The following is a 23126-nucleotide window of genomic DNA, read 5'->3' as shown; positions in this document are numbered from 1 at the left end:
GCAACTGTTCCTGAGTCATATGTGGCCCATAGATAAATACACGTGAACTTGTCCTGTACATTCAAATTAAACACATTTCTTCAATCAGGCTGCTTCCCACAGCCACTGAAAACAGTAGTTGGCCACTGCCACTCTCCTACACAGCCATACCCTCGTCTCAGGTCCCAATGACGATCCCCATTAGTTCTCACCACAGCGAAGACTACTCTTCCTGGGGTCCAAACACTCACACATGATCACAATAATAATTCAAACTGAATTCTTCAATCATTTTAGTTTTGTTTTAATTTTGTAATGTTGTAATTAGATCTTCCCACCTTAGTATATTAGCCTACCTTTTGTTTTACAAGCCACAAAATTAAATTAAAACATAATACAATGTATAATTCTACCATTACAAATTTAAAACAAAACAAAAATAATTGAATATTTCTATCTTCCCACTGAATCCCACATAGTATATATTACCTTTTGTTAAAATGTATAGGCCTATCCAATTACTCATATTTCAACATAACTTCTTTCCTAATCGCAGCTTCCTTTTATTTTTTTGAATTAATTAATCAATTTTCAATAATCAAGGTTTATTTATTGTCTATTGGAATCATGGCACCCAATCTTTACGTGGATCAGTTCTTGGTATTAAAGGCGGAGTAAATTGACCACCCAAAATAAAAGTCTGGGTTTCCGAGGCTAGACCACCCGTAGCCTGCCTGGTGGCATAGCCATGTCTAGTGTTGTACCAAAGTTGTTCGACATGTGGAGACGTGGTTCATGGCTGTGGCTTTAGGCCAAACAGAGCATGACATACCTGTTCGAAGTTTGTACTTTCAAAGGCTTCCTACAGCATCAACCTTTGGTCGATTGTTGTAAAAAGTAATAGCACACGTCGCCACAGTAAGCTGAACACATTGATGTTTGAATGGTGATTTTTGGTGTAAGTAGGCCTATGTCGAAAGGTTCCAAAGTTTTGAGGAGAACTGTATGACTGATAGATACATAAAGAAATAATGAGGATAAGATACGTGTGCTCGCTTTCAGCGAGCCCACAATAACTTTTGGTTATCGTCTAGCATAATCAGGCTTTTGTGACCACCCTGGACAGATTTTAAGTTGCTTGATTCAGTATTTAGATATTTAATATTCATATTCATTTTTATCAGACACGCCCTTTCATATAGGCCTACAAACCCATTGCAACTCCAAACTCCATTTGATTTGAACCATGATAGATTCATTGAAAACATCTGTTCTTTTTCCTGGTGACTTCTGACACCCGCCTAATACCTCCTAGTACTCAATAACCTTTTTGATTTATTTCTTATCATTTTTTTATTGTAGATTTTAGATTGTAGATTTTTTTCATTTTCCCCAAAAATAGTCATTTATGACAGGTGAACAGCTTGTTCATTACATTGATAGGCCTACATAGTTTGTGTCTTTTATAAACAATGTGACAAAATCCTAGTTCAGGGGTCAAACAGGGCACATGGGAAAGAGAGGCATTTAGGGTTTATCAGAACTCAGAACTCAACATAAAATAAGGTTTAATAATTATCATGTTTTGTTTTGTTTTGTTTGTTTATGGTTGGCCTACTAATTAGCCCTATTCACGGCCCGCCCACTCAGCATCCCCCTGGTGCTGAAGTCACGTTTTGAAGGGTAAAACCCTGCTAAAAGCCCATAGAGTTAACACAGAAATCGCAGATCTAATGCAATTTCCGAATAGTAAAGTATAAAATACGGCTAGCATGATCAAGAACACAAGATAGTAAAAGGCACAAAGCATTATAATTTACTTTACCGTTCGAAATAATGATTTGTTGGCTTTAAGTCCAGCTATTTCTGTATTAATTTCCCCTTCAAAACTGACGTCAGCACCAGGAAGTTGCTGAGAAATTTGCTGAGTGGGCATTCATTCATTCATTCATTCATTCATTCATTCATTCATTCATCCATTCATTCCCACTGAGCAATAGTCGGATATTACACGACTAGTTATTTTTTAGCCATCATTTCAACCAGCTAGAATCCGGTTATATTCACACCGAAAATATACTTTGCAATTTATTCCATAATTCGATAACTATTTATTAAAAAAACAACAGTAAGGTGCTTAACTGATCTCCTAATATTGGACTAACATAATTATAATATCCGTTGATCATTATTAAGTATAGTTTAGATCTAGCCGAGATTTAGCCGACTAAGTATAGTCGGCGTATCTACGTTTATATTTAGACAGAATTTAGACAATTGAAGTTAATCCCTGTTTTAATAAATATTTATTTAAAAAACATCCCACTGAGCACGCCGTCTAAAAGTGGTCTAATAGACGTATAGATTTGAAAGTTTTTTAGTTGTCTAAACTTAGACTAGACGACTAATAGACTTCTAATAGTCGTCTAAATGTAGACGGTCTATATTTAGACGACTATTAGAAGTCTATTAGTCGTCTAGTCTAAGTTTAGACAACAAAAAAACTTTCAAATCTATACGTCTATTAGACCACTTTTAGACGGCGTGCTCAGTGGGATCTGCACGTTGCAGAACTGATAGCTAAATATTGGTGTAAAATAGCCATTGATCACTATAAGGTATACGTCTGGACGGTCTGGGTGTAGTCGTTTTAAATACAGCATTTCAACGACTATCTTTAGACCATGTAAAAGTTATCCTTGGTACTAAGGCGCGGTAAGCCGGTAGAGAGTTACTTAATTACCGTGATTGTGTGTAGTCACTCACTGTAAAGTGGAAACGTCCAGACAGCATGCTACTCTGAATTACATTTCTGACAGCAACACACACAGTCAAACACAGCCGCGGCGCCGCAGCGGCCGCACACACACACACACACACACACACACACACACACACACACACACACACACACACACACACACACACACACACACACACACACACACACACACACATGCTAAGGCTGTTAGCTCCTAGGTGCTAAACTGCAGCATCACTAGTAGCTCCTTTAAACAAAATAATTGTAATCGCTATAGGCTTATTAGGCGCCCAATACATTTAGTTTCCTCAACAATGTGCACTACCAAGGTTACACGGAGCAAAAGAAGAAAACATTAATATGTGGTCGGACATTGCAGATAAGCTTAAGGCTATGATTCAAGAAATCACTATATAGTGGTAACAGCCTAGCACAGGCATGCACTATTGTACATTCCGTGTTGGTCCGGGGAAAGGGGGTGGGTGGGTTTTCTTTTCCTTTTCTTGTTTTACTATTGTTTGTGTTGTTTGTCTGTTAATTGCATTTTTCTTTTGATTATGGAAAATAAAAATATTTGATAACAAAAAAAAAAACAATGTGCACTACCCTAAAATGAACACAGGTGGGCAATGTCACCTTTTAATACGGCCAGAAAGTCTATACTATCATATCAGCATTGATGGCCGAGTGGATAGCGACGCCGACTTGAGTGCCAGAGATCAATGGATCGAATCTCACCATCGCCCTTCTTTTCACTACTTTCGACGGCCGCTAACGGCGAAATGTAGACTTTTTCTATCCGACTAATAGTGGTCTAGTGTAGCAACCCGTGTAAATATAGCCGACTAAACAACTAGCAAAAAATTGCAAATCTAGACCTTTACAACACTGATTTTCAACGCGTGGTGTAGAAGATAAAAACACCACTATTAGGCAACTAATAAACCTCAAAATGCTCAGTGGGTTCGCTTAGTATGAAATCTGCCACGAAATATTACCATTATGAGACCAGTCATGTAGGCTAGTACTAGTAGTAGTAATCTCTTGCATCACCAGTGAAACCAATTTTTCCACGGCGGAGGAAAAGTAGGCCAGCACAGCAGACACGACAGCACAGTTAATTTGAGGTGAGCCGTGTCTCTGTTGTTGCATGGTTTCAACCAGCCAATCATAGCGAGACCGTCCCTCCGGACCATGGGTTACAAGTTAGTGTTGGCAGCAGGAACAGGAACAGCTGGCTGGGTCAAAGCTTACTGTTAACAACAAACAACAGTTTCAACGTTCCATGTCCATAAGGTGAGTGTAAGCTGTAAATGTTGTTGATTCATTTTGCCTCCTTGCTTCATACAAAACGGAGTCATGCAGATTAAAAGTTAATATACTATATAAATTAATTACTATAAATAAAAATTATATAGCCTACTTGTAGGATTGAATACTGTGGTAACAGCATAGCCTCAACCTTTGTTTTGTTTTGTTATAGGCCTACTGCACTGGCATCTAGAAATACTCTTAAGCAAATGTTTGCTTTTTTAGTCAATTCAATAAAAGTGCATTAGTTCAATAGAAACATAGAACTGTACAGGGGTTCAGTAGTTACAGTAATCAATTGATATGAATCGATAATGACAAATAATCAGTAATCTGTACATTTAATAATAATAATAATATAATTACTAACTAAAGTTTCAAAACTGTAAACAAAATATAAAATACAGAGAAACTGCACAATCTACAAGCTGACACGTACACGCGTTGTGAGCTATTTTCACTGTTATTGCATGACACCATTGTCCGATGAAGTAGTTTGTTCATCAATCAAAGAAAACAAACACATTATGTGTGTGATTCTGTGTGTATGACGTGTCTTGGTGTCATGTGTCCTCCCTCTAGGAGAGGACATGAGGAGCCAGGGGACAGACAGGACATTTCAGTACCAGGACAGCCTGCCACCGCTCCCTGTCCCCTGCTTGGATGACACTCTGTCCAAGTACCTGGATGCAGGTAGTCTGGGATCACTTCACTTTTCGGGGTTTGATCCGGTCGGGAGCGGAAACCACTTTATGTCATGTTGTAGTCCTAGAGTCTAGACAGACTACACTTTGGCCGGAAACTATCAAACCGGATTCAGTTTTAACCCAAAATATTCCCCTGCACCAAAGGACATACTTTTAGGGCCTACCTAATAAACTCCTTGATGTGGAGTAGTTTTGCTTTTGAAAAAATTGTTTGGCATATGCATCTTTTAGTCCAACTCGTAGCGACTGGCAAGACTACACCAGGCTACTCCAGCATTTGAATAGGGATTGGGGAAACAAACGGAGGGAACCAAATCAATGCGACGCCGCTTCTTCTAGTGGTTTGGGCAGAAACCAAATGGCCTGTTGTGAACGAACACCAGGCTTTCCCCCAGAAAGCCTGGTAGGCGAGGTTAGGATGCAGGTAGCAAAGGGAGGTCCTTTAACCCAGGGGTCTTCAACAGGGGGTCAACCCTAGGGGCTCCTCAGAGTTACTACAGGGGGGCTGCCAAAATCTTTGTTTGATAGGATAATTATTTTAAATTAACAACTTGAACCGCCGCCTCAGAATAGGGATAGGATATCCCTATTTTGAGGCGGCGTTGAGAGCTTGTAGATCGGCTATTTTTGGCAAATAGGTTTGGTGTAGAGGTTAAGTGGTTAAGTGTCTAAAAAAAAACACATTAACACAAATCCAACATAGACGATGACAGTGCTGTCAAACAAGTCTCCATCTATGAAATCTGTGAAAATCTGTTACACAATTTTATACAATAGGTAGTGGGGGTCCCTACTTTATCTCCCTCTCAGCTAAGGGGTCCTTGACCTGAAAACGTTGAAGACCCCTGCTTTAACCATTTCTTTATTTTCTTAATGGATGATTTCATAAAATAATGGATCAAATAATCAATCCCTTTATATTGTTGGCATGTCATTATGTCAAAGGTATAAATAATGTTATAAATAGTGAAAATGTATGATCTACAAAACAAGGAAGGAACGGCGTCAGAAAAGGGCCTGAGCCCCACGCAGCGCTCAGGAGTGAGTTGCTAGGCGGTCGAGTGTCCGTCTTCCGAATCTGAAGCTTTTTTGTCTCCAGTGGTTCTTTAAAAACCCATTAAGACCTGGAATGCATTATTACGCATTATTGCACGGCTTGTTTGAATGCTTGATTCTGATTGGCCAATCGCTGAAATCAGCGGTCTGATACTTCTGGATAACAGACTGCTCCGCTTGATAACAGACCGCTGCCTAATCAAAGGCTCAGAACACCTGCTGCGCTGAGGCTGCACTGTGTGAATCTTGTGCTGTAACCAACATGTCAGATTTTTGCTGCAATTACAACTAAACGTTGCTCTCAAGAATGTTTTTGAAAACATTTGAAGCGAGAAATAGACAATGTCTCTGCTCTGCGTCGGTGGCATATCAACCTGTCGGGCTCCTGTCACTCGATAAACGACCGCTGAGTGAGATGTTATCCCTTACTTATTACTTTAACTATTAATAAAATAGCAGATGTACAAGCCCCCAGCGCGGCACAGAGTGCCACGCTGCGAGCTTGTACATCTGACATTTTTGAAAAATTGTGAACATTTGTGCAAGTCTTTGAATATTTTGCCCCGATTCTATAAATGTCTTCTAAATCCTTCTTCTAAATCAGTGGTTCTCAAACTTTTTCATGTCAAGCAACCCCCCAAATGACATGTATTTGGCCGTGGACCCCAATCTCAAAATACGTTGTTCCAGGGACCCCCCTAGAAGCAGAGATTTGAGTTACAAAAGTTTGTTTTGAAAAAAAAACATGTATTCAAAGATTTGCCAACACTTTTCACGATTTTTGATGCGAGCTTGCAGATCTGCTATTTCTTTCAACGGCTAAAGTATAAAACGATTCCAGGTCTTTTAAAGGGTGTCCACCATGTTTCTTCTCTCCAGTTGAACCCTTTGCATCAGAGGAGGAGTACCAGTGTACACAGGCCACAGTGAGGCGCTTTAAAGAGGGTGTGGGGGAACACCTGCAGCAGAAACTGCTGCACAGAGCCAGGAGCAACAGGAACTGGGTAGGAATTAAACCAGTGTTACTCAACTAGGGATGGACAATTGATCATCGGTCATCATACCGATATATCTGCCCGATGTTGGCCTAACCAATGTCAAAATAATATATCGGCTTTCGCCTTTTGAATGTGAGGCTGAAAAAGCCTTTTGTGATGGCTGCCGGTTCTACCAGCATTTTCTGCAGTGGGGAAGCTCAAAGCTCAACAAGTTGGAACATTTTTAAATGAAAATACTACATTCAAGCTGTTTATGTTGGGATATGGCAATCATTTCAATAACGGTGCATCCCTAGTTTTGGAATAAAGAGGCATTGTGCCTTTTTCAGAATGGACATCTCAGAGAAAGATATTGTCATAAGTCTATGAAAACTTCAGTTACTAATTCCTTTGTAGATTTTGATTATTATTACAAAACGCACTAGCCACTTCAGCCATATCTACAGTATATTTCGGCCATTTGGAAATTGCTGAACTACAAGTTCACAATGTGTTGCGATGACGCGCATTGTGAGTTTATAGATTATGAACTTGAGAAATGGGACATTCTGCAAACATTTTAATAACAGTACATCCATACGTTTTGGAATAAAGAGGCATAGCTTTTTTCAAATACTGTGCATTTTTTAGAATGGACACAATGTATACAGTATATTTGTTTTAATACAGAAATGTCATATCGCCCATGCCTATAACTCATTTGAAATGTGAATGTGAATTGTTGAGCTAATAACAGGGAACAGGTGATTTGATGCAGTGTGTTTTCCCCAGCTGGAGGAGTGGTGGTTGGACACAGCATATCTGAAGGTGCGCTCTGCCTCTCAGCTCAATGTGAACTTCGGGGGTCCCGCTCCATTCCTGGAACACTGCTGGCCCCCCCAGGAGGGCACCCAGCTGCACAGGACCAGCATCAACACCTGGCACACACTGCAGTACTGGGAGCTGATCCGCACGTAAGACACAGACACACGCACACACACACACGCACACACACACACACACACACACACACACACACACACACACACACACACACACACACACATGCACACACACACGCACACACACGCACACACACGTGCGCACACACACAGACATACAGTACACACCTTTAATTGACGTGCGTTTTCTTTTGTTTGTTACATTGTGTGCTTTATAGCAATGTTTTAGAATATATGTGTGTGTGTGTGTGTGTGTGTGTGTGTGTGTGTGTGTGTGTGTGTGTGTGTGTGTGTGTGTGTGTGTGTGTGTGTGTGTGTGTGTGTGTGTGTGTGTGTGTGTGTACTAGGGAGAGGCTGCCACCTCAGAAGACTGGTAATAATGTAGCATTTGACATGGATCAGTACAGGATGCTCTTCTGTACCTGCAAAGTACCTGGACTCACCAAGGACACAGTACTGAACTACTTTAAGACTGGTAACTCACACACGCACGCACGCACGCACGCACACACACACACACACACACACACACACACACACACACACACTCCTGAGATTGAATTAAAACACTCACTAGAGGTGTGCTGATTTCAAAATGTTTTGCCTATTTAAACGTATGATGGGACATTTTAATCTAGATCAACAAATGTTAAAATCTGTATTAAATTGGATCATATTGCATTTAATCAAGTCGCACCGAATCCTTTTGGATTAAAATGTACCTGGATCGCACCGCAGCCCGAGTATATGCAATTCTGCATACATATATTAGCGACATTAAGCAGCCCGTTTCTACAACCGCAACGTCAGGCGGGACTACGGCTGCTATGACGTGATCGCCGTAGCGGTCATAATTGTTAAGCAAGCAGCCGTCGGCGACGGGGTCCCACCGCTTCTACTGAACTCTTTGGTTCAGTAACGTCTACGTTGTAGACGTTACGTGGGAAGGGACCTTCTGGCGACGGCAGGTTTATCTATCGAGCGCTGATCAAATCCTGTTACCATTGTCATCTGCCGTTGCCGTAGCGTTGCTTAAAGTCGCTAGTGTCTCATAAGAGACAGGTGCAGCCATGTGAGAGCATTTTGTTGTTCCTGATGTTGTTTTTGTGTATGTTTTCCAGAGAGTGAAGGTGTGTGTCCGTCTCACGTGGTGGTCATGTGTCGAGGACGCATCTTCGCATTCAACGCTCTCTGTGAAGGTCTCATCCTCACTCCACCACAAATACACAGGTAGAATTATCTTTATTTACGTAGCTTCAACGTTGTTATGGAATTAACGCTACAAACAAGAGAATGCAAATAAACAGTTTCAATCCTGAGCGCTAATCTCTCTCTCTCTCTTTCTCTCTCTCTCTCTCTCGCTCTCTCTCTCTCTGTCTCTGTCTCTCTCTCTCCCGCCAGACAGCTGAGCTATGTGAAGGAGTATTGTGACAGGCATCCAGAGGGAGATGGAGTGGCTGCCCTCACCTCAGAGGACAGGACGCCATGGGCCAAGGTGACCACCTCTCACTGTGTACAATAAGATCACTGTTTACCCCACGGCAGCGGTTCCCCTACCTGTGGGTTGAAGCCGCGATGACATTGCAACCCCCAAAAGCCCCAAATAAAAATAAAAAGATTTTATTTCAGACATCAACATAATCTGAGATTAATTCGTTTTTCAAAATCTGTCAACATTTTAAGAAAGGACATTTTGGGGGATTTCCGTCTGTTTTCTGGGATTTATAATGCTACTAGGATCACTCATTTTGAAGTCTTAAGTCATTTTTGGTGGTAAATGTGTTTTAACAAATTTCAAATGCATTTATTTATAATTATGTTAACTTTATGAACTTAAAGACAAATACAGTCCCAGTTCACCTCTGGGACAACCAGATCTTATTTTATGATGCATCACTAGACTCAAAACACAGATTGAACACAAAAAATAACTCAGGATTGTGTTGATCGTGTCCCAAACAACAATAAAATAAGATCTGGTTGTCCCAGAGGTGAACTGGGAAACAATTGTAAATTTAAATCAATAATATATCAGTATTCAGATATTAACTTGCGGGCCGCATTGAGTGCAGGTTAGGGCCACATGTGGGCAGACAGTTGCCTGTGTGTGTGTGTGTGTGTGTGTGTGTGTGTGTGTGTGTGTGTGTGTGTGTGTGTGTGTGTGTGTGTGTGTGTGTGTGTGTGTGTGTGTGTGTGTGTGTGTGTGTGTGTGTGTGTGTGTGTGTGTGTGTGTGTGTGTGTGTGTGTGTGTGTGGAGGGGGTGGGGGGGCCCTGACATAAGATCATTTTAGACGGGCGTCCACACAGTCAAATACATATTCATTCGGGGGTCCTTGACAAGAAAAAATTGAGAACTTTAGTCTACACAGCCTGTAGTGTACTGTTCTGTGTTGTCTCCCCAGGCCAGAGAGTATCTGATCAGTATTGATCCCTTCAATAAGAAGCTCCTGGAGACCATTCAGAGCAGCCTTTTCGTCATCTCTCTGGACCAATCACAGCCTTCTGCCACCCCGCTGGACTACACACAGGTACACTACGCATGCACGCATGCACGCACACGCACGCACGCAAACCATAGAGTTATAATATATCTAGAGAATGGACAGCCACCTAAATATTTCAATGAAAGTAGCTCACAAGCGTATGAAGTTAGCAATACCGGTGGCTTCAATAGGGAGAGTGTTTTTTGCAGGTCTTTCAGTCCGAGTGTATCAAAGGGTGCGTTCGGAAATGCGCACTGGGTCTGGTTAGGGTTAGGGTTAGTTTTAGGCATAGTTTTACTGAGGTTAGGGTTAGGGTTAGGGTTGGGTTTAGGCATAGTTTTACTGAGGTTAGGGTTAGGATTAGGGTTGGGTTCTACACGGTGCACACACCCGGTGCGTATTTCCGAACGCACCCTTTGATACACTCGGACTGAAACACCAGCAAAAAATCACACCCGTGTGAAGTGGAGCTGTGTGTGTGTGTGTGTGTGTGTGTGTGTGTGTGTGTGTGTGTGTGTGTGTGTGTGTGTGTGTGTGTGTGTGTGTGTGTGTGTGTGTGTGGGGATCATGTGTACCGATTTTTGTGACATTTGAAGAAAATATGTAGGAAAAGGAGCAAAAAGTGTGTTTTGGAGAAAATTAAAGATGGCGGAAAATCTATCATGGCGCAAATGGGCGTGGCCTATATGGGGAGATGCGTCATGACCCAAGGAATCCAGGGAAAACATATTTTTAATTTTCCGACCTACGGTTCAAGAGTTACAGGGCAAAACGTAAAGTGGGGTGTTATGGCGCCACCATGCGGCCAAATGACACAATTATTTTTTATTTAATCCTTGAAATCATTATGAACCTCCTCTCCAAGTCTTGAAACTCTAGCCCCTATGGTTTGCGAGAGACAAATAATTGAATGTGAGTTTTTGCGATTCCCATTATAAGTCAATGGGGAAAATTAATTCACTAATAAATTAATATCAAGTAAACTATTGAACCTTTCTCTTAGCAAGTTACTAGCCCACGATTCCCGAGTAAGCCGGTCGATTTGACATATGGCGCGAGTGTGTGGTGGCAAAACTGTGGGACTAGTAGCGTGCCGAAGTTTAGGAAGTACAGGCTACATACACACACACAGACAGACAGACAGACAGACCCACACAGCCACGTATAGGGAGCCTGTGCTTCACACAGCTCCAAAAACACTCACCCGGTTCAATCCTCCACGGTTTTGGGGGCTTGACACTCTCTCTCTCACACACGCACGCACGCACGCACACACACACACCTGCCTTCATCTCATACCTGTACATTGGCCTTGGTTTGACCATGGCTTTTATGACTTTGCTTCAAGTTATTGAAGTAAGTTCCAACCAAAATGAAACACATCCAAATATCCTGAGAAACTACACTGTTGTAGGAACACCTCTTGGAGGAAGAGTCTGTGACTACAACTGAAAGTACTTCTGACTTTGTTTTAGTTAGTTTTGTGTGTTTACTGTATGTATGACTGCTGAACTTTGACTCCTCCCCCAAGATAATCCACCAATCACTGACAGGTGACCCTACCATCCGATGGGGAGATAAGTCCTTCAACAGCCTCTGCTTCTCTAACGGTACATTTGGATGCAGCTGTGACGTGAGTCCGTGATCCGTGTTCTGTGTGCATGTATGGATGGATGGAAACTATGCATGTGTTTGGTGATGTGGTGTGTTTGTGTGTACAACAGGGCGTCCGGGACCCCTAGGGGGTCCTCAGAGTTACTCCATGTCAAATCTTTGTGCAATGGGGAACATTAGCCGAAAAAGGTCCCCAAAGATCTACAAGCTCACAACGCCTCGGGCTTGTAGATCAGCTATTTTCAGAGAGTCGGTGTGGAGGGAAAAAGAAAAGACCAGAGTACAGAGCCAATGGTCAAGTTGACTAAATATTGAGGGTTTAAAAGGTTAACTGTCTGAAAATACACATGAACATGAATCCAGCTATCTATGAAATCTATGAAAAGGTTGAATCTGCAACATCATTTTACAATATGCAGTGGGGGTCTCTGCTTCATCTCTCTCTCCGCTAAGCGGAGATAGATTGGCCTGAACATTGTTGAAGACCCCTTGTGTACAGTATGCATTGTGAGCTTGTAGTTTGGATATCAAGTTCAAGTTCAAGTTCATTTATTGTTTGTCCCCGAAAGGCGATTTGGTTGCAGCAATATATAAAAGCATACATCTGTCACAAAAGACACATAAAAACACATAGGACACATAGAGCAATAAAAACAGGGTAGCAGTTCATGATCTCAGCCAGAAGTAAAGAAAACAAAAAAGAAAAAGCAACAATCATAGGCCACATATTGAAATTCGCATCATTTCATACTTTAGAAACTTAATTAAGTCTCCCAAAGCAACAGATTACCTCCTCCTCATATCAGCATTTAAAGCCTGTATAGAAGCAGGCACAAAGGAGAACTTATGCCTGTATGTTGTGGCCACTGCACACTCCAGGCGAAGGCCAGAAGGAAGCAGCTTGTACTCAGAGCTGAGAGGATGAGAGCTGTTCATACGGATGTAACACAATATTGTAACACCATACACGTTTACACGTCTTATGTTTTGGTTTTTCGTTACCACTGTCGCAGAATTGCTTTCACAGGGTGGGCCAATGTCGGATCTCTGCTCTACATGTAGTGTCTTGAGATAACTTGTTGTGATTTGACACTTAAATGAAAATGTAATTGAATATTACTTCAACTAAATTGTTCTATTTTGTGACATTATTTTTGCAGCATGCACCCTATGACGGTATGGTGATGGTGTCTCTGTATGATTATATTGACAAGCAGCTGAAGGCAACAGGTGGACTGTGGAAGGTAAGGTCCAACTCACAGCTTGTGTTTATATTTACATGTGCCACAGTTCACCCTTGGTATTAGTGCATTATTGAGTATTATGTAAACACTATCCTGAACCGTACCTCGAGTTGGTTTGGCAAGTTTCAGCACCAGGCGTACAAGTAGCACAGCTTGGATGTGGCAAGTCATGCTGTAAGTCCTGGGAGCTGATGGTAGCTGTTGCGTTCTACCTCAGCATTCCATCTCCTAGAGGTCTAGCGCATTGCGAAATGGGCAAGACTCTCCGGTTGATACAGACAATATCCGGTTGAACATTCAAAACAAGCAATATTATGTTCGGCGTAAATGAGATATAATGTGATAAATTCCGTGGTATCGGATCGGTGGATAGACTTGCGGCAATACTGATACCAGCATTTTAGGCAGTATCGGAAGCATTTCTTATCCTGGTATTGGAATTGGAACAACTGTAGCATGGGTGTAGCGAAAAATAAAATTGTACATGTTAATCACAAAAGAATCTTTAATGCCAGTGAGTTTCAGGTGGAAAAATGTAAACTTATTATTAATATTTTTTTAATGTAAAACGGGTAAAAATGACCCGAACAGAACTTAACAAGGGTTAAGCCCCTATCCGATAACGATAACGATAGCGATAACAAATATTGTTTTCAGTTGAAGTGGATGGCAATGTCCACACCACAACGATAAAGCCGTCAGAATATCCCTGAACACAGACATATCGTTATCTTTATCGTTATCGCTCCCAGTGGGAAAGGGCCTTTACACTTGTTGTACAACTGTGTGTGTGTGTGTGTGTGTGTGTGTGTGTGTGTGTGTGTGTGTGTGTGTGTGTGTGTGTGTGTGTGTGTGTGTGTGTGTGTGTGTGTGTGTGTGTGTGTGTGTGTGTGTGTGTGTGTGTGTGTGTGTGTGTTCCCAGGGCACAGACACGGTGAGGCCCATGTCTTCCCCAGAGGAGTTGGTGTTCACTGTAGACGACGCAGTAAGGAGGGACATCAGCCAGGCTAAACAACATTACCTGGACACGGTATGGATCAATGTCCACAGTGTTAACAGGGTTCCCACGGTCATGAAATTCCTGGAAATATTTTGAAATTAGAAAAATATTTTTCCAGTACTGGAAAAAGTTTTGGAATTGATCAAGGGTCCTGGAAAAAATAGCTATGCATTGTCTTTGGTTATTGATTTTGTTAATACCTCTGAAATGACAAATTAAACATTGTCCAAATTGTCAAATATTAGAGGCAGAAATTTTGAAAATAGCCGATCTACATGCTCACAACGCCTCGCATTGCGAGGCGTTGTGAGCATGTAGATCGGCTATTTTCACAATAAAACCGTGTTATACAAAATTCCTCAACTCTCTTAAAATATGATTATTTCGGGGGTCACAGCCTGAAAAGGTTGAGAACCACTGGCATACACTACCTGTCTTTGGGCATTGCGCATAGGAGTAAGCGACTTGTTATTGAGCTGAATTATTGTTATATAGTCCTGGAAATCGGGTTAAATATTCTGGAAAAGTTTTGGAAATTAATTGGTAAAAATGTGCTATAGACCAGCAGTGTCCCAGCATGTTTTGAGTAAATTAATTGAACGATGACACAGGACACATTATAATTAAAGTTGTATAATCAAAAGTTGAAAAAAAGCTGCATATATACAGCAGTATCACTGCTGTGTATTCATGTAAAGGCTCTACGTTAAATACGGTCCTTATTCTGCATGTTTTCTGAAATAATAAATGGATGTATCCGACATTTTATTTCACATGATTTCTTGTTACTTAGAACTGTAGAGTCAGTATCCCTGCAAGACTGACACACCAAACACTACATATAGCAGGGCAGGAATGTCATGGAGGCCATGCCGCTCTGGCCCCTCAGTTTGGCCTTTTGCTCCTCAAACAAATCATTGTTTTATGTGATGGTCTTTGTGCCCCCAAAACAACTTAAACCAGGGCTCAAGGGCCTTGTCTTTAAAATGATGAAATTCCAGGCCGTCTACACAGTGAATAAGAACTATGCAAGACACATGTCAGTCCATGTGTGATTGTTTTGTTGTCCTATCCTGCCTTCTAGTGGATGAAATGGTTGAATTTAGAAATAACATATGGAGTCACCTACAGTATGTGACCAATGCCACTTGCATTCAGAATGGTTATGTAGGCTATATACAATACATGGGTTGACACTAAGGTCTCAAAGGTACTTGCCCGTCAGGCAAGTACAGGTCATGTTCTACTTGCCCAAAGGTCACGCCCACTTGCCTGAAAAGTAAAGTGTCCATTATAAAATGATAGGTAAGATTTGAATTACCGCTCAATTTAACACATTTCTTTACTTTCTGGGGCTGTGCATAAAAAACATGTTATACCTCAATACCTCCAAATACCAAATACAGTACCTACACTTTTTATTTTATATTTTTATGTTTAGCAACAGTAAAAACAGCACTAAACAGTGCTCTCAAATGAGCACTTGTTCGGTCGCGTAACCTTAAAGCAAACTTCACCTGCCCGAAGGTTTTATTTACCTGCCGGGGGCAGGTGGGCAAGCCTTAGTGTCACTGCCTGCAGTACATTATCCACTCTGAACGAGAGTATATCCGTAACTTGAACCTGACAGTGTTTCTCTGTGTGTTTGAACAGAGCCAGGACCTGCAGGTCGTGTGCTACGCTTTCACCTCCTTCGGCAGAGCTGCCATCACTCAGAGGAAGCTCCACCCAGACACGTTTATCCAGCTGGCCATGCAGCTGGCCTACTACACCATGCATGGACGGTACTGGACAGTATAGTAGTTCTGCTGTCAATGCTCCTGTCTCATGTCTTTTTAGTATACATCTGTCAAGGCGTTACAATGCACATTAACCCATTAAGACCTGAGGCCGATTCTACAATGTTAACAGTTTTCTGGAAAAAAAAGAAAAAAAGAACATGTTTCTATATCAGTGCATGGTTCTCAAACTTTTTTCCTGTCAAGGGCCCACAAAATGATATGTGTTACTGTATGTATGTGTATCAAAATGTTGTTCCAGGGACCCCCAGAAGCTAAGATTTTAGTTAAAAATATCCACTTTAAAATAATATATATCAAAGATTTTCACAAATTTCATGTGTGGCATGAAGTGACACACTATGAGCTTGTTAGATATGCTTTTTTGAATAGTAAGTATGCCTTGCCGAGCCATGAGGCCCATAGGAGCCTATAGAGCCTATCTTTGGTATGACCCTGAGCTCCTAGTCTCAGGGCAGACACTCTAACCACAAAGCCACTGACCTGGTTTTGAATAAAGTATAAAATGATGGTGAAAGTGGTTCAAATGGTTCAAATAATAGCTAGCTATAATAGTTCACCCCCATTTCTATTGAATTCCAACTAAACATAAAGAGTCTGGTATAAACCACCCCTGTTCCCTGCTTCTTCTCTCAGACCTGGCAGCTGCTATGAGACGGCCATGACCCGTAGGTTTTACCATGGGAGGACTGAGACCATGAGGCCTTGTACCCTGGAGGCTGTGAGATGGTGCCAGGCCATGCTGGACCCCACATGCACTGTAAGTACCAAGGGTTGTGAAGGCGAACTTTGACAGAGCAACAAGGAAAGAAGCATAGAGCAGTGGTTCCCAAAGCATTTAGCTTGAGACCCAAAAGAGAATGTTGATGTCTCCCTGGGTCCCAAATTACATCAGACGTCAGTGCTCTATAACGGTTGACCAGACATTTCATGTGTAGTTTTCACGTCCCTTGATTCAATATTTCGATTTTTGACTTTCATTTTACTCAACACGCCCCCTTCCTATACAAACCCATTGTAACCATGATAGACCCATTGAAAACACCTGGCCTTTAATTGTTCTGGTGACTGATTTTAGAATTAATTAATTTAATTATATATCAAAACCCTGAGGAAGGCTGTTATAGTCAAAATGTTGTCTATCTAAATAAATGATATGCATTGTGGCTGAAGCCTCTTTCTTTTCAACCAAAATAATTATATAAAATGAATGAAAAAAAGTAATTGAAAAAACATTATTAGATGTATTAGATGTATTAGAAGGACAATATCAGTCACCAAAACCATGGATGTGTGTTTTCAGGAACTAACATGGTTAAAATGGAGTTTGATTTAACAATGGGTTTGTATAGGATGGGGGCATGTCTGATACAATGAACCAAATATCAAATGTCTGAATCAAGCAACTTAAAAACTGTCTGGGGTGAAACACAAACGCCTGAGTGGACGTTAAAATGACCCCACACATGTTTGAGAGTGAAATATCCCTTTAAAGAGGTGGTGCCATAGTTTTGTACTTTTTCTGGTTTTCATGTGTCTAGGAGGTTGACTTCATTAGACCCCCTGGTGTGGTTGTTATGAGCAATTATGCATTCTCTTTTTATTTGGGTTTTTAGCTGGAGGATGCCACCTGCTGGGTCAGACGTGCCGTTCCAAAAACACCCATACTTATTACATCATAGAATCAACCCCTCCCCTTTTACCATTCAACCAACACATGTGGGTGTGGCTAACTTCAGCTGGGTCACCACCCACCATGACAACCACGCATACCAATGAACTGGTGGGTGTGGCCACATAAAAACATCATTTTAACTCTTTCTGTACACTTTTTTGGAAACGTTCTTCCTCCTAGTATAATCATAATAGTAGATAATCATGTTTTATAGAGGGGAAAATCATGGCACCCCATCTTTAACTCTCGTAAGGATCCGTTTGGTTCCACTTGTACACCCTCTGAGTTAAATGAACACTAATGATTGTTAAAACACATCCATTGTGTTGATGTCTTTGTGTCAGATGGATGTCAGGAGGAGAGCTCTGCTGCTGGCCGTCCACAAACACAACAAGCTGATGGCTGAAGCCCGCAATGGACTGGGTCAGTTATGTGTTACTGTATGTCTCTGTAGAGCAGTGGTTCATGTCAAGGACCCCCAAACTGATAGGCCACGGACCCCCATCTGAAACTAGTTTGATCCCCATAAGAGAGGATTTGTGTACATTTAAAACAATATTTTCAACATTATTTTTCTAATATATTTTGAATTGGCTTATGTATTGTACAAGCCCACAACGTGCCACAATGCAACGCGTTATGAGCTTGTAGATCGGCTGTTTTCGAATAGTCAAATGATAAAATAGGGTTAAACTGGTTAAATTGATTTTGGAATGCATGCCCCACCCAGTTATGCTGAACTGATTTCCTGCCTCAAGGATGTATTATGGGGGTCCCCGGACCCCACAAGAGTCTGGGCATTTTACCTTTTACTTTCTTATTCTTTGCAAGATGAAGTAGTCAGTCGAGAAGATCGGTCGAGAATTCAGCGAGCTATGATGGTTTTCATTGTGGAGAGACCTGCTTCAATAGACATGGGGCATACATGCATTAGGAGGTGCGGCTTTCCCCACAAAATATGGTGGCCTTGATGTAGGCAGCGCTCCAATGAACCGCAGCCTTATATCGCTGTTGTCGGGCAGAAACCTTGTATCTCCAAGTTCTTCGTAAGTTTTCCACCCAACAGCAACGATATTTGTGGCAAACGGTTCAGTGAAAAAGGGATGACATCGCTCATATAGTAATCTTGCATTCTATTGGTTGATGTTCCCAGGGTTTGACAGACACCTGCTTGGCCTGTCCCTGATTGCCATGGAGGAGGGACTTCCTGTGCCAGATCTGTTCCTGGACCTGCTGTACGCCAAGAGGTCAGTGGTGGAAAACACATTACTGAGTTACTGCACTTGAGTAAAGAATGTAGGTGAACTTTCTGTTAAAATTAACACATTGGCTGCTATAGGCATCAATTAGTCTTTTCATTGTTTTATAGCCATGCATCTACAAGCATCTAGGCATTGTGGGCTTGTAGATCGTCTATCTTTTGGCAAAGAGGTTTGGCGCATAGGAGAGATAAAGAGCAGACCAGTACAGGTTTTTTTTTTTTTTTTTTATAATTGAGGGTTTAAGTGGTTGACTGTCTGAATTAAGATACACATGAATCCAACACAACGCTACACAAGTCTATGAAATCTGTGAAAAAGTTTCATCTGCAACACAATTTCATACATTGGGTGCATTCCGATATCCAGCACCGAGCACACTGGCCAATACAATGCACCCAATGTGTAGTGGGGGTCCCTGCTTCTTTTTTAATACCTACTTTTTAATACCTCTAAAATGACAAATTAAACATTGGCCAAATTGTCAAATATTAGAGACAGAAATTGTGAAAATAGCCGATCTACATGCTCACAACGCTTTGTGTTGCGAGGCGTTGTGAGCATGTAGATCTGCTATTTTCTTAAATAGAACCGTGTTATTCAAAATGTAATGCCCCAACTCTTATTGCTCGTCAAGGTGTGTCCCCTGTTAAAATAGTATTATTTTGGGGGTCGCGGCCTGAAAAGGTTGAGAACCACTGAGCTTGACCTGAAAACCAATGAAGACCCCTGCTTTAAACTATGCATGTGACATGTTTCTTTCCCCAGTGGTGGAGGGGGTAACTTTGTGCTGTCCTCCAGTCCTGTGGGTCACACTACAGTCCTGGGCGCTGGAGCTCCCATGGTGCACCACGGCTATGGTGTCTTCTACCGTATCACAGACGACAGGTGGGAGGACAGATTATATTATTTATTTTTTCATCATCTCTCGGAACCCATGTTAACACTTTCTATACTTTATATATAATTCATTATTTAGATACCCTGTGCCTCCATTAACTGCGCTTAATTCTTAAGACCCACTGAAGCCAGGATCGTGTCCATGTTGTAGAAATTCACTATGTTGTCATATCGGTCAAGGTTTACACACGGAAAAGAAAAATTGTTACTGCGGCTGTCCGTCACTGAGATACGGCCTGTGAGAAAAAGCGTTTCAAATAGAATTTCAATGGGGGAGATGGGGTTGAGGATTGGATAAGGAGCTGGACTACTATGTCTTTCACATAGTTTTATATCATGTAATATTAAGTATTTAACTTTATCTACATGGGACTGATGCTTACAACTTGTCAGCTTGTAGATCTCCTATTTGACCATGTTGAAAGTGGTGTTAAGCTTTAGATTCATAGTAGAACTGACTGAGCAAATATGTAATTTCCTCTTCATTTGATTGCAGGATGGTGGCTTCTGTCACGGCTTGGAAATCACACCCACAGACAGACGCAGAGCAGTTCTACCAGAACCTGTGTGTCTCCTTACAGGACGTTCTACACCTAGCCACCAGCTCACAGCTGTGACCTCCTAGCCACGATCTCAGAGCTGTAACTGACTGCCTCAGGAATAACAATCATTGATTGATTATTAATGCACTTAAACACTACTATTTGCACACATGTAAGAGGATAACTTTCAAACATGAAAAAAAGTAAAAACTATAAATCCTCATGGCTTAGGAGAAATGGCACATTTATGTATGCTCTAGACATTCAGGATTCTCAGAAAAGCTCATTTCATAAAAATAAAAGCTATGCATTTTGATTCATTGTCACATTTGTCACATTTACAGACAATCTAGAATTCTATTGTTTGTAGATATTGAGAAGGACTACACTATAGCACTGCAGTAGATATTGAGAAGGACCTTTGGACATATTCTACACTACAGCACTCCAGATGATGCTTTGTCTACTCAATCAGTCTCCAGAATTCCAAGTCGGGCAATATTCTTTGGAACAGAATGCCTGTTGGTATCAAAATTGCCATTGCACATGGGCCACTTCCATCTGCATGTGAAATTGTATGAATTGTCATTGATGAAATGAAGCTTATTGAGTTACGGTGCCGTACAGTAGGAGCCCCCAACAGAACAAACACTCTATAAGTATTGCTTTCAGAATATACAGTACAGTTTAAAAAAGGAAAATCTCCAAAATTCCACCGCAAAAAGGTGCTTTAATTTTTATTTTACTTTTATTTTTGGTACTTTAAGTACATTTTGTGGCCAATACTTTTGTACATACATTTTGAATTCCAGACTGATACTTTTATTTCTTGCAGTATTTATACTTTTACTTAGGTAAAACATTGGAGTACTTTTTCCACCACTGGAAAAATTGCAGCATTTCCTCTTCTCTTTGTCGTTGACAGGAAAGCAATAGCATTATACTTTGGTCTTTATTTTAGTCTCAGATCTGTTCATACAACAAGGGACATAGACCTACGGCATATTGACAATAAACATGTTAGACCCCGGATGTGACTGACGGCGACACACATAGGCCTACATCACGGTTTGATAGTCGGATTGACTCCAATGCATTCCACCAAACTGCAGTTTGGCTCCCAATGGTGCGACAAATCGCACGAAAATGAAGTAGTTGACCGTACCTTATTTTTATATACCTTGCCTACACAGGGTGAGTTCATGTTCAGAAATGTGGTGCATGGCACCAACAGGATCGACTTGGAGCGGAGGACGGTCAGTACTCCAAGGAGCGGAGGAAAGTCCTCGCTCCAATGCCGCTCAGACCCATTTTAAAACTCGCTTGCTCACGCTCAATTAAAAAAAGCCAAGAAAGCACTATGGCATGCTTCCATTGGGGTCCCTTGTACTCAATTCATTGAGTCAATTGTAGTTTTACACCATGCACCTATACTCAACCACTAATGGATGTTTTTCTTTTTCCCCCCTTTTTGTTTTTGTTAGCCATAAGGCTAAAAAAGGTAGTAGTCGTCATTAAGTGCATGGTATGATACCATCTTGTTTTCATAATGCACTGAATCACTTCGGCACTCACTGACTCACATATGGCAACACAGCATGTTAAGTTGCTTGACTGCAACAAAGTAACAATAAATAGTTTGTATTTATTTAATCATAAAATAAATGAACGGACATTGAGGGTCCCTCTGCTTAACATCTATATCCCATTTCAGGGCCTCTGGCTTTTCACTTCACATCAAAGCTGCACTATACAACTTTCGTTTTAAGAATAAATTGTCATTTTGTCCAATCTGTATGATAGAGTATGTTATAACTTATACACTTGGGGTGGTTATACTGTATTTTGTCTCCCTGCTCTTCTGAGACATTTAGATTGGGTCAACTTGGGTTCAAAATCCTGGGTGGAAGAGAAAAGTTCAGCTTTAAGCCGTGCAGTTGTCCTTGCACTGCATGTGAGCCAGGGATAACATTTTCTAGTGGCTCATCATTTGATGGTCTTCATTTGATGTCAGTTTTTAATTTACTTTATTTGAATAAAATAAAGTATAGAGCAGGGGTCTTCGACGTGTCTCAGCCAAAGGACCCATGCTTAGAAAGAGATGAAGCAGGGACTCCCACTACATATTGCATGAAATTGTGTTGCTGAACTTTTTCCTAGATTTAAGATAGCTTCATAGAATTCTATGACAGCACTGTCATCAGTAGTATCCTATGTTGATGTGTATTGTCAGACTTTTCAACACTTAAACCCTCTTGACCTTTCTAAACCAAACCTATTTGCCGAAAATCTACATGCTCACAAATCTACAGTGCAAGGCGGTGTGAGCTTGTAGATCTTCTATTTTCGGCTAATGTTCCCCCAGCTACGGTTTAAGAGGCTAATGTAAAAAGGGAAAAAAGTTAATTTAGTAGGTACAGTAGGTACAGTATATACAGTACCTGAACATACACATACATTATTTAGCCAGGCAGGCAAGATTAAGAACAAATTCGTATTTACACCTGCGGTATGGCAAGTTGTCAACACACAAACGTGTGTGTGTGTGTGTGTGTGTGTGTGTGTGTGTGTGTGTGTGTGTGTGTGTGTGTGTGTGTGTGTGTGTGTGTGTGTGTGTGTGTGTGTGTGTGTGTGTGTGTGTGTGTGTGTGTGTGTGTGTGTGTGTGTGTGTGTGCGCGCGTGCGCGTGCGCATGTGTGTGCGTGCGCTGACTTATGGCATCACTATTCCTGTAAAACAGTATCAATAATATTGTAGTGAGACAGTTTATTACTTCTACACAGATGCTATACAGAAAAATTACAAATCAATCAAATGGCTCTTTTACTAAAATGTTTATATTTTCTAAAATAAATTAT

At 41.2% G+C, this 23126-nt stretch overlaps 1 protein-coding gene across 1 annotated transcript; it reads left to right on the top strand.

Moving 5' to 3' along the window:
* The first annotated feature begins 3982 nt into the window (after window positions 1-3982).
* Window positions 3983-20540, top strand: LOC308301314 (peroxisomal carnitine O-octanoyltransferase-like). Its single transcript, XM_080745256.1, has 17 exons — window positions 3983-4036; window positions 4634-4744; window positions 6694-6818; window positions 7584-7765; window positions 8101-8228; window positions 8875-8983; window positions 9155-9248; window positions 10156-10281; window positions 11768-11869; window positions 13011-13094; window positions 14017-14124; window positions 15748-15878; window positions 16530-16653; window positions 17913-17991; window positions 18722-18815; window positions 19596-19715; window positions 20224-20540. The coding sequence occupies exons 2-17, from the start codon at window positions 4642-4644 to the stop codon at window positions 20342-20344; spliced, it is 1830 nt and encodes a 609-aa protein (XP_080601382.1). The 5' UTR covers window positions 3983-4036; window positions 4634-4641; the 3' UTR covers window positions 20345-20540.
* Window positions 20541-23126: the final 2586 nt, after the last annotated feature.

This window comes from Nannobrachium achirus (genome assembly GCF_963921795.1).
Source record: "Nannobrachium achirus genome assembly, chromosome: 2".
In the NCBI taxonomy this organism is placed as follows: Eukaryota; Metazoa; Chordata; class Actinopteri; order Myctophiformes; family Myctophidae; genus Nannobrachium; species Nannobrachium achirus.
This window is presented reverse-complemented; position numbering and strand designations above follow the sequence as displayed.

Coding starts and splice junctions, on each gene's coding strand:
- LOC308301314 (XM_080745256.1), top strand. CDS start 4,642: ATGAGGAGCCAGGGGACAGACAGGACATTTCAGTACCAGGACAGCCTG. Junction 11,870..13,010: donor CATTTGGATGCAGCTGTGAC/GTGAGTCCGTGA, acceptor TTATTTTTGCAG/CATGCACCCTATGACGGTAT. Junction 14,125..15,747: donor AACAACATTACCTGGACACG/GTATGGATCAAT, acceptor GTGTTTGAACAG/AGCCAGGACCTGCAGGTCGT.